This window comes from Limanda limanda, chromosome 11 (assembly GCF_963576545.1).
Source record: "Limanda limanda chromosome 11, fLimLim1.1, whole genome shotgun sequence".
NCBI classification, from domain to species: domain Eukaryota; kingdom Metazoa; phylum Chordata; class Actinopteri; order Pleuronectiformes; family Pleuronectidae; genus Limanda; species Limanda limanda.
The window spans coordinates 4581991-4593953 of NC_083646.1; the positions used below are offsets into that span (position 1 = coordinate 4581991).

An 11963-nucleotide genomic window follows, 5' to 3' on the forward strand; every position below is an offset into this window, starting at 1 on the left:
GACATGAGCCGAGCAGCTCATCACAGCTCGAACTCCAGCAAACACGTTTATTTCTGCTTTTGAATCGTTCAACGTGCTTTAATACGAAGTGTAAAACGTACTTTCAACAATTATAAAGGGATTTTATTGTTGCTGTAAGAAGTTTACCTGCGACAATGACGTAATAAAGTCCTCGACATAGAAGTCCCGTCTCGCTCAAAATGAAAAGTATGAGATTTTTCTCCTTGTACTTTGTGACACCTCCTCCTCCTCCTCCTCCTCCTCCTCCTCCTCCTCCTCCTCCTCCTCCTCCTCCTCCTCCTCCTCCTCCTCCTCCTCCTCCTCCTCCTCCTCCTCCTCATCCTCCTCCTCCTCCTCAGTGGCATGAATCACCCCTCATACCAGTGACTCCGGTTTCTTCTTCAGATGTTTGACACAGGAAGTTCATCTGGATCTGAGGCTGTACCCCCCCATCATCAATACACAAACATTTAAAAAAACAAAAGTTGTAAGAAGGAATGAAGATTCCTGGTCTTCATCACAACAAACCTCGGTTGAAATGTCATTAATTTATCTTCCACATTTTATAAAACAAACAAATCCACAGACGTCTGATGGAAAAATCATAAATCCATAACTTCCTGAAAATGTTTAATTTCCGGTCACTTTGATGACGATGTTCACCGACAGGACGTCAGTTATTCTTATTCCTCTCTTCATTCCTCCTCATTAAAATACAATATACAGTTAAATATTGAATATTTATTTATTTATTGAATTCATTTCGTGAAAAACTTATCCAATGTTGTGTTTTCAAACATTTCCGTTCCAGGGGGAAACAGTGAATACAGAGGTGATCGAATCAATTTAGGCAAAAAAAATAATAATTGATTGATTTTCATAAAGTTTTCGACAAACAAACGACGTTAAGATACAAAAGTTCTACAACTACACAACTACTCATATACAGTTCAGCTAAAAACACACAGTCCCAAAGCAGAACTATGAGGAGAAGATACACGTTTCAAATACACAGTTATGAACTCGCACCGTTCTGCAGATATTTAAAAATGAACAGAAGAGTGGAGACAGGTGGGAATTCTCTCCGTCTTTGGTTTGAACTGGTCTGTGTCTGGCACTGGTTTCACTGGTCTGTGGAAAAGTAACGCAGCTCGAGATCGACCTCTGGTGGCTGAAGCTGTCCACGACAGTTTTATTAAGCACTAGGGGAGGGAGTGAGGGGGGGGGGCACGTTTTTATTTGTTGTATTTTGTATCAACAGCCTATAGGAGGTAATACTCAAGTGTTAGGATGATAAGACCTCAGGTGTGTGTGTGTGTGGGTGTCTGTGTGGTTGTGTGACAGTGTGGATGTCTGTGTGTGTCTGTGTGGTTGTGTGAGTGTGTGTGTGTGTGTGGTTGTGTGTGTGTGTAGTTGTGTGTCTAGTTGTTGAGCTTCTCGGTCTCCTCGGTCCTCACCACCGTCAGCTGCTCCTCGTGACTCGGCTCCTCTCCAGGAACCTGCAACACAAACAGGAGAAGACTTGAATCTCTGAAAGATGAAAGTTGAGTTGTGTCTCCACGACAACACAACACAACAACTCAGGGATTTGACTTCATCAATGACGACAGAATTAATACATTTAAAATAAAGTGAAACAAATAGATACAGTTTCTCAGTGTACGCAGAGGAAATGTCTGTTATCATTTATCTGTCGTTAATCTCTTCATTAGAAAGTAAAGAAAATTCTATATTTGGTCAAATAAGAACGAGGCACAAATATGCATAAATTAATATAATACATGAATTATATGATGTACGTGTGCACTGGGAGAATCTAAAGAGGTGATCCACCTGCTCCATCAAACTGTGTGGTGGAGACTGGGCGCCCCCTGGTGGCTGCACCGCGCCACTGTGGTTCAGCAGCTTCCACTTCAATTATTTTACCCTCTTTACTTCCACTTGTATGATGAAGAGAAAGTCTCCACGAAGCAGAGTCTTCATTTAGCTAAGGGCCGTTAAGTCCTAATAACTTCTTCATGTGATTATTAGGATAATATCAAGATTTCCAGTGGAAAGAACTCTGAGAATATTGTCAAACCGCTTGAAAGGACTCATGTTTTAAGCAATACAATATTCAATAAATGAGGCTGTGACAGAAATAAGAAGAAACCTCACAACATTAACAGGAATAAAACTAAAGAGGACATTTTAAATAATTTGCGAAAACAGTATTTCAAAGATTTCTACTGTGATTCAAATCTTCAGACACAAATTTAGGTCAAATTATCACATACAGTTATTTGTATTTGATTTGTTTCTTTTCTAACAGTGTGAAACAAATCAAACAAAATCTCTAAAATGACGAGTGCATGAAAAAGTGGCGTCTTCAGGTTTGTCCTGATAAAACTTCCAGTTAACAACTTCTCTCATGATCCACGTGAGAGGGTTGATTGGTGAACTACTCACCTCCCAGTAGATACTGTCCTCAAAGCAGATGGAGTCCGGGGGGGTGCCGAACAGAGGGAGCTTCAAAATGAAACCTGGAGGCCGGAGAAGAGAAGTGGTCGTTTAAAGACGTGTAGAAACAAACACAAGGTTATGACTCTGACTGAGTAACTTCAGTGAAATAGAAATCTGAACTTCTAAGGTTTATCAGAATCAGAATTATTTTTATTGCCATGTATATTTGCATATATTGGAAATTGCCATGGTGTGGTTGGTGCACTGTACATTAAACAAAACAACAATTTATGCATAAAGAAACAATACGTTATGGAGATAACGTATAGTCAAGCGACTATTCATCAGGTAGAAATTATCCTTTAGAGTATTTGACCCCCTCCTCTCCAGGATCTGCTTCACACATGTTCAATTCACCTTCCGAAACCAAATCAATCCCAGTTTCATCCCAAACTCTGTGCTGTGATTCGTCGGATCAACACCTACCGACAATGAGCCCCCCCAGCAGGGCGATGCCCAGGGTGACGGCGAGAGAGATGGCCTGACGAACGCCCTGAACCGACGCGGTGAAGGATCCATCGGCCACAGCCGGGAAGACGTCCACCATGCTGAGAGACAAACACACACACACACACACACACACACACACACACACACACACACACACAGGTAAATATCTCTAAGGATCCCTATTTGCACTCAGTCTGACCCCAAGGAGACAAGGTCAAGCTTCAAGGAGAGAGGCCTGGGAGCCCGGTGCATTCTGGGTATTTGGAGTATTTGTTACCTTTTTGGGAAAAAGGGAAAACCTCAGTCTCTTCATGCACAGACACATGTGAACAACTTATGGATTTACCACAGTATGAATCGTTTACCCTTTTCCATAAATCTCCATGGTCGCACAAGCAGCGGTGACGGCTCCCACGATGGCGCCCAGGATGCCGGGCATGCCGTGCAGGTTGTGCACGCCGCAGGTGTCTTGGATCTTGAGTTTATCCTCCAGGACGGGCTGAGGAGCAAAGCAAGGGTCAGGCTGCGTCACTGCTTCTACATATAACTGGAGCAAATCTGCATTACTCCATCATCGTTTTAATGTTGACACTAGAGTCTCACTGGATGAGACCGTGAACTACCCGTCACCACATCACTATCACACTGGGACTGGTCCTTACTGAGAGGTACTTGAAGCCCAGGACGGAGATGATACCGGCCAGGAAGCCCACGATCATGGAGCCGAAAGGCGTCAGCATCATTTCACCGGCTGTTCCCGCTGCTACTCCACCAGCCAGGGCGGCGTTTTGGATGTGGACCTGAAGAGAACATGACAACATGAGGTTTGCATGAGAGAAGATGAAGATGATCAGAGATTCAGGAACAACTTCTGAGATCTGTGTCCAGGAGAAGTTTAACTGAGAAGATCCTGAACCAGGAGCCTTAGGATCCCAGACACACACACAAACACACACACACACACACACACACACACACACACACACACACACACACACACACACACACACACACACACACACACACACACACACACACACACACACACACACACACACACACACACACACACAAAGGTGACAAACGGACCTGGAACGTAAAGAATTTACTCAACAGACAAATGAATGACATGTGAAACTTTGTCCGATCACGCGCTGCAGCAAACAGGTCGAACACTTCAGAGATGAACTGATCCAATCAGCTCACTGAACACACACACACACACACACACGCACACACACACACGCACACACACACACACACACACACACACACACACACACACACACACACACACACACACACACACACACACACACACACACACACACACACACACACACATGCACACACACCTCTGACAAGTCACAGCACTCTTCAGGATTCTCAGGTTTGATAACCATCACTGCAGGAATGCACCATCTTGATTTCAGGGTGATTGAGTGTTGACAGCTGAGTGGTCATGTGACTGAACCTTCAGGAGACGTGAGTTATGACCCTGATACGCTGAGATCCTCCCTGACGCCGGAGGTCAAGAGAAACCTGTCCTTCTCTTCGCCTCTGGCTGCTACCGAGACGATCAGGACTTTCCTTGACTTTATTCTGCGAAAGCAAAGATCTTCCTCCTCTCGTTTCTCATGCCTGACCCTTCATCAGCTTCTTCTGTGGATTCTCATCTTTATTTGACCTGCTTTTGTTTCAACCTTCACTGTCAATTGTTAATTAAGATCTGCCACCTTGGCTTGATAAAGGAAACCCCCGTTTGAGGCCTCACCATGTCCAGCTTGCCGTCGTGCGCCGTGAGGGCCGACATGGCGTAGGAGGACAGCGTGCAGGCTGCCAGGGAGTAGTAGGTGTTCATGGCCGTGCGGTGCTGGTCGTCTCCGTGAGCCGTGACGGCCGAGTTGAAGCTGGGCCAGAACATCCACAGGTACAGGGTTCCTGCAAGCAGGCGAATAACAGGAGCGCTTGTTAGATTCATCAGTGCAAAGGGGTGAAATATAGTGATTGCTCCTAAAACAACCAACATTACAAATAAAGACACTTTTAATTAATATGCCATTAATGCACAGGAGATTATATAAAAGATAAACGTGGGCATCAATCATCATATTTTTATTCAACTTTTGTTTTTAACCACCTTCACGTTAATTCCCTTCTGTGTTTACTTCCTCCTATTTTATGTATTTTATTCATCTTTTGTTTCGAACTAAACAAATTAAAAAACACGAAAGGCAAATTGACTCCATGACTTTGAATGACAGCTCTACTCGTTTGCATAGTGAAGCGGAAATGCACACAAAGAAAAAACTGAAATATACAATTAATAATACGACTTTAAAGAATAAATAAAACATTTTAAAATGATTCAATCCGACATAATTGATTTATTGAGTTGTTTATTTTTTCCTTTATCTTTAGTTTACGCAGTTTCAGTGCTGGACACACTGGAGATCAGAACAGAGCTCATGGTGACAGTGCGTGTCACCACCACTAGATGGCAGGCTGCTGTTAGCGTGTTGCTTACCGATCATGGCGAACAGGTCGGAGTGGTAGACTGAGCTGTTCCTGTGTTTGCTCTTGTCCAGGTTGGGCCGGTACAGGACCCGGGTCACCATCAGGCCGAAGTACGCCCCGAACGTGTGGATGGTCATGGAGCCTCCGGCGTCTTTGGCCTGAAACAAATAGGCTTCACTTGGTTTCACGTTGCTATGGTTGAAGATGGAAGTTCTCGTACAGAGGATGCTCAGGTCAAACAGTGAGAAGAAGAAGATCCACTCGTGTTCTGTGACTCACCCCGAGAACCGTCAGCACGACGTACTCGTTGACGGCGAACAGCGTGACCTCGAACATGGCCATGATCAGCAGCTGCACCGGGCTGGTTTTACCCAACACGGCTCCGAATGAGATGAGCACGGCGCCGGTGCAGAAATCAGCGTTGATCATGCTGAGAGAGACGAGTTGAATTAGACGACATCAGCACAGAAACAGAAGCAGCAACAACAAGAGGATTCTAAAGATCATTCAGAAAACAGAACATGTTCCGAGGTTGTTTTCAATTTAACGCCATCATTATTCGGGTTCTATGATTCTATGATGTTAGTGGCTCTTCCTCTTGGATTATCCAGGTTTTATATTTTTGTATTTTTTGTATATTGCTGTTTTAAAAGGTACATCTTTTTTAGTTTGTATCAATTAAAGTGAAGCTGAACTTTAATATGTTTTACTGTTAACTAAACCAAACGATAGTTCTTTGACTCTTTCCCTCTAGAAAGTAGCTGAGTCATGTCATAACTTGATTTTTTGTCATGTGATCTTACGTAAGAGCACAAAGGATCCTCTTTTCTAGGATCTGGTTTTCGAAGAAGAGCCAGAAAGGTTCAGACTCTCTCCTGAAGCCGTGCTCCTGGATCTTATCTCGATCAGTTAAATCATGTTGCTCCTTGACAAGTTTAAAAGTGAGTGAAAGGAGAGAGAGAGTAATTAAATGGGTGTGGCCTCCCCATCAGGCCTCAGGGCGAAGGCAGCTGAACAAACACTGCTTTACATTGTCGTTTCAATTTTTCAGTAGGAAACCAGTTCAGCGTCTGTTTGGAATGAGCTGTTTGACCCCGAGGTGATGCTGCAGACAATTAGCTTGCAACATTCAAGAAGACTTTCTTCTTCACGTGCACAGTTCGCAGGTACCTCTCCACTCCAATGTGGATCTTGCCGTGGTGCATGCCGTGCAAGAAGCCCTGCATGAGCGTCGCCCACTGCAGGGCGAAGGCCGCAATCAGGAAGTTGAAGCCCACGCTGCTGAAGCCATATTTCTGCAAGAAGGTCATGAGGAAGCCGAAGCCGATGAAGATCATCACGTGCACATCCTGGAAACCTGCACAGTGGAAAACATGAAAGAAGCAAACGTGAGCAAACATGAAAGAACAAATGGATTTACAGACTAACTATAATATCACTCAGTAGATCTCCTACATCCACCAGAGCCCGGTCCTATTCCGAAGGCCTCTTCAAATGCACACGTCCATCCCTGGAAACCCTACGTTCCGATGTGTGGATCTTTGTTGGGGCCGACTTATCTCAGGATTCATTGCTCTTCAGAGACAAAGCACTTTATAGACGTCCGATACTCCTGCAGACCAGAATATCTCAGCAGCGTTTACTCAATTGTAGGTGGATGGCAGGTGTACTTGTGGTATAAGTGTTTTAAATCTAAAACTAACTGGTGGGGGGGGGTCATCTCAGATCATCCTCTTGTCTGCTCCTCAAAAGCCTCGAGCAACAAAACCCTCCGACCACTGCCAGCGCCTGGGGAACTTAAGGTCTTTGTCATCGACCAGCAGCTTCCCTCTGGGAATCAGCACAGTTACATAAGCTCTGTGAACACGGAACTCGACATCGTGAGGAAATGCAAAACTTCATCCTCACTGAGGCGGATTCTCACAACCGATCACACAACTCAGCTGTTTGTTTTGTTTTAGTTTTCAAACTCACGTTGTTTGTGTCAAACCGCCTCACACACTATCGCCCTGTGCCGCGGCTGCTGTTGCCATGGAGACTGTGAACTGGGTCCCAACAGGAGGAGCTGCCAGCGCCGCCCCCCCCGGCCGTGTGGCCCAGATACCAGCAGGGACGTACAGGAGGACACAGACGCACAAAGCAAGTCGTCTCATTGGACTTTGCCTCAGGTTTTATGGGGGTGTTTGAAAAAGAAGTTCTTTTAAACAGTCACAAGAGAATAAAACTATGAAATCTGAACTGAAATCTGTATTAATCGCTTTTTTTGTTGGGTTTTCTTCAATTTTTGCGGTTCGTGGAAAACTGAGATTAAATGTAACAACTGGTTTACCAATATTTTATAAATATATTATATCTGTGATGGTAAAATTCAAAATTATCATATTGCTCTAGGTTACACTTGTTTTTTTACCATCGTCTACAATTATACAAATAAAGGTTTTAATCAATCAAAAGCAGCCGTCTCATTTAAATTTAAGGAATTTAAACACGTTTTAAACAAAAAAGGGAACTGAATGTTATAAAACCCACTAATCACATCTTTAACTACATGGACTTTAAAAAAAGAGTTGTTCTGAGGATAAGAAGCTGACTCACAGCCACAGGTCATAAACCTCTTTCATCACCAGATTGCTTTGTTCACCTTCGGCAGATCAGTTGTGTTACCACACTTATCTCAGTTGTGCTACCACACTTATCTCACACCAGCATGTCTACAGGCAATGCGTTGACTTCATGACCTGCAGCAAACCGTGGGTTTAGATTAAGATGCACATGATGTCTGTCCCTGTCCTATAGCCCCCCCCGCACAGTGTCAGCCTGTCTGTTTGCAGTACAGACCCATCCGGGCATGCAGTACAGACGGAGCATGTAGGTTGTGTATACACAGCAATGCAACATGACGGTGACCTTGTGTTTGCGTCCCATGACAGAGGAGGTGTCGGGTTAAAGATTATCTGAAGCCATTAACTCTAATGGACCTTGCTCTGCTTTTTTTTCCTGAGGTTTTAAAGTTGTTCTGAAACTTGAGGCCTGAAAGTTAATGAGGTGAAACAACAACATGCACCTGAACGTCTGGGATGAGAGCTGCTGCCCCGAGGAGACAGGTTTTCCTTCTGTTCGTTTCTCAGCAGGATTATTCTAAACCTACAGAACCCAGGCTCAATGGGAAGATGGGACATCGGCCAAGAAAGAACAGATTGTGACTTGTGACTTTTTCCCAACCGTCCATTGTCCTTCACGTATCCAGACTTTGGACGTAGAGGTATCTGTCCGAGTGCTGTATCCAGACATCCCTCTCCCAGGCCCCATCGTTCTAGCTCCTACTGAGGGGATCCGGGGCGTCCCCAGGCCAGATGAGCTCTGGGTCCAGCCCGGGGTCTCGACCCATGACCACGAGAAGGAAGGCGCCCACGAGCCCGAACACCCAGCGGAGAAAACTGAATTCAGCCGCTTGTTTTCTTGATCTCGTTCTTTCGATCACGACCCGGAGCTCCTGACCATAACGGAGGAATGTGGCTCGACTGGAAACTTTGCTTTGCAGCTCGGCTCCGTCTTCAGCGATGCGGCACGGCGCCCGCAGCTCTGCTGAGGCCGCGCCTGCTCATCGTGTGCCTCATCTCCACCTCACTCCTGATCCCAGATCCAGATACTAACTAACCAACCCGGAGGGACGGACCTCTTACTGCAGAGAACCTTGGCCTCGGACCAGGAGGTGCTAGCTCTCATCCCGAACACTTCACACAACAAATTCATTCATTCACACGCTCCGGTTTGCTCAGAGGACTGATGTCTTGTTTTAATTGGACGCAGCTTGATTGAGTTTAAGCCCTGGAGAAGGTATGAGCTCTACTGAGACATTCCAGTTGTGAGGTCACAGGTCAAATCCCGTTCAGAATCCCAAACAACCCAGAGGCCGATTGAACGCTTTGACTCATACCAGCCGTCAGTCATGTTAATGAAGGTAGTCGTTCTTTAAGGTGGAGCTGTGAGGAGGTTAGTGAATTACAGAGCAAAAAGTAAAGTCGTGCAATTTCATCTATTCACGCCGGCAAATGGAAAAGAGCGACGGACAGATGTGATTCGTTCCAGCCGCTTTTCACTGTAAATATGCAGTTAAATGTAGTTATGTAAATATGGATGTTTTTCACTTCTGTCGGTTTAGGACGAACAAACCTGTGGTGCAGAGTGAAGTTAGGAAAACCTTGTGTTCATCATATCTGGTTTATCTGCACTGAAGATTTTAGAGTCAAAGTTTTTCATCGAATTAAACTGAATTTTCTCTTTTACTGTTCACGTGTGTGGTTTATATATAAGTTTTAATGATTTACTTTTCACACGTTTGTGGAAGTAGTAGGTCGATATGATATAAGGTCAATAACATACAAAGTAAACACACCTCTATTATATATTAATTGAAAGATTAGTTATGATTATTTCCTTCTGAACAACAGCCTCAGGTTATGTGTCAGTGGAGATAAAATGTGCTCGAGAAGCAGTAATGAGCGTTTGACAGGCTGTAATTAGTGGCCTGTGTTTCCTCCTCCAGCCAGTGAAGGATTTTTTTATTTAGACAATCAAGTGGACGAGCTTCTGTTGGACGGCAGCGAACCGGAAGACGTCCGTAACAAACGTCCGCTCACAAAGAATAGAACCCGTCCAATTAGAGAGAAGCTGCAGCTCATCAAACAGCTTTTCCCCTGATGCAGCATCTCTCAGTGGAGCTGTCGCTGGAAACACTTTGACAAAGACACAAATGTTTCTGCAAAGTTAACAGAGAAACGTGCTGTAGTTACAGTAGCAACCAGTGAGGGAGTGTGTGCAGGAGATTCAGTGTCAGGGAGTTGTGATCAGGATCATTAATTCACCACTAAACTGCAGAGTTACACTGAAATGGGATGATTCTGCAAGGCTGAGAAGGAAAGGGAGGATTGAGCGTATGACTCAAACCTGGAAACGACAGGACATTAAAAGAGTTTGTTTCTCCCCCTGATTTAATAAACTCTGCCGTGCTCTGCTTCCTCCCTTCATAATGATTTATAGGATATTCAACATTTTCTTTGTATTAAAGTCTCTTTCAATGCAACTTTGCAAGATGTAGTTTCACTCAGATTCAGACACAAACTTCAGTCAAAAGCATTTCAGCCCCTGAGTCGAGGCTGTGACCTCTGACCCCGAGTCAGCACACACCCACACTCACTTGCGTAGCGGTAGTAGAAGTCGTTCTCGTAGTCAGGAAGCGTCTGGTTGTGCCATGCGGCTGCGTCCGTGTCTGTGTTGTACTGCACCATCGTCCCAAAGAGGATGATGAGGATGATCTGCAGGATGAAGCAGGTGATCGGCAGCTTCAGCCGCATGTTGGTGGCTGCGTCCGTCATGTTGTCTTCAGGAGGCTGAGGATGAAAAGGGATTAAAGATCCAGCACAGAGAGTCGGACCCGCTCTGGGACGTCCTGAGTGCAGAGACAGGAGGCTGGTGTGTGTCTGTGTGTGTGTGGAGGGGGGGTAGAAGAGGAGGCTCACAGTCAGACACTGAACTGTCTTACACGTGTGTTTTTGTTCCTCTGGGCCACACCCACCAGACCTACCTCCTCCACAGAGCTCCTCCCCCCTGCTGCTGGGCTTTTTAAATTCTTCAGCACTGGAGCTCAACTTGTTTGAATTGTTTGAATTTATTTTCTGTTGTGTGTGTTTGTGTCTCATGTGGTAAATGATCTTTGATTATAAAGCTCTTGATGATCTGTTCAGTGTTTGACATTCACACAGATCCTCTATGTGCAGCACTGATTATTCATTTATTATTTATTTCTTCAGATCCATTTTTTTTACCAGGTTTTGCTTCTATTTGCTTTTGCACTTCATGGTTCAGCATCTTGCCCAAAGTTATTTCAGCATGTGGACGGAAAGAGCCGGGGATCGCACCACCGACTCTCTGTCTGGTGGACGACCCGCTCTACATCCTGAAACACACCCACTGTTAAACAAACTGGTTTATTTTATGGCAACAATATCAACAGTGACTAACTGACACTGAGACATGAGAGGCTGGATGGGTTCCGTAGAGGCGGCAGGTCCGGGGTCCGGCTAACGGACACTTCCTCCTCCTCCTCCTCCTCCTCCTCCTCCTCCTCCTCCTCCTCCCCCTCCTCCTCCTCTTCCTCCTCCTCCTCCTCCTCTTCCTCCTCCTCGTGATAAGGGAGTTCAGACACACCTGCATCAACGTCCTCCATCCTTTTCTTCTCAGAGCTGAACCAACTGGCAGGAATGTTGTTTTGATTCTGTGGCATTTGAGCTTTCACCAGTTGAGACCACAGGCGTCAAACAGACACCAGGAGAGAAAAGGTCTGAGCAGCATCCTGTTCGCCCACCGACACCCACACACACCCACAGACACCCACACACACACACACAGACACCCACAGACACCCACAAACACCCACAGACACCCACACACACCCACAGACACCCACAAACACCCACAGACACCCACAGACACCC

At 45.3% G+C, this 11963-nt stretch overlaps 1 protein-coding gene across 1 annotated transcript; it reads right to left on the bottom strand.

The window, feature by feature from the left end:
• Positions 1 to 1421: 1421 nt before the first annotated feature.
• On the bottom strand, positions 1422 to 10844 carry rhbg (Rh family B glycoprotein). The gene is made up of 10 exons (XM_061081191.1): positions 10667 to 10844; positions 6640 to 6826; positions 5749 to 5899; positions 5480 to 5627; positions 4727 to 4893; positions 3615 to 3752; positions 3318 to 3451; positions 2929 to 3050; positions 2449 to 2522; positions 1422 to 1499 (listed from the first exon to the last, which is right to left on the bottom strand). The coding sequence occupies exons 1-10, from the start codon at positions 10842 to 10844 to the stop codon at positions 1422 to 1424; spliced, it is 1377 nt and encodes a 458-aa protein (XP_060937174.1).
• Positions 10845 to 11963: the final 1119 nt, after the last annotated feature.

What these genes read in the sequence shown, in the direction of transcription:
- rhbg (XM_061081191.1), bottom strand. Translation starts at nt 10,844, where the DNA reads ATGACGGACGCAGCCACCAACATGCGGCTGAAGCTGCCGATCACCTGC. An exon ending in CGACCTGTTCGCCATGATCG is followed by an intron (nt 4,894 to 5,479) that starts GTAAGCAACACG and finishes GCCTGCTTGCAG; the next exon opens with GAACCCTGTACCTGTGGATG. An exon ending in ATGGAGATTTATGGAAAAGG is followed by an intron (nt 3,051 to 3,317) that starts GTAAACGATTCA and finishes TTTGTCTCTCAG; the next exon opens with CATGGTGGACGTCTTCCCGG.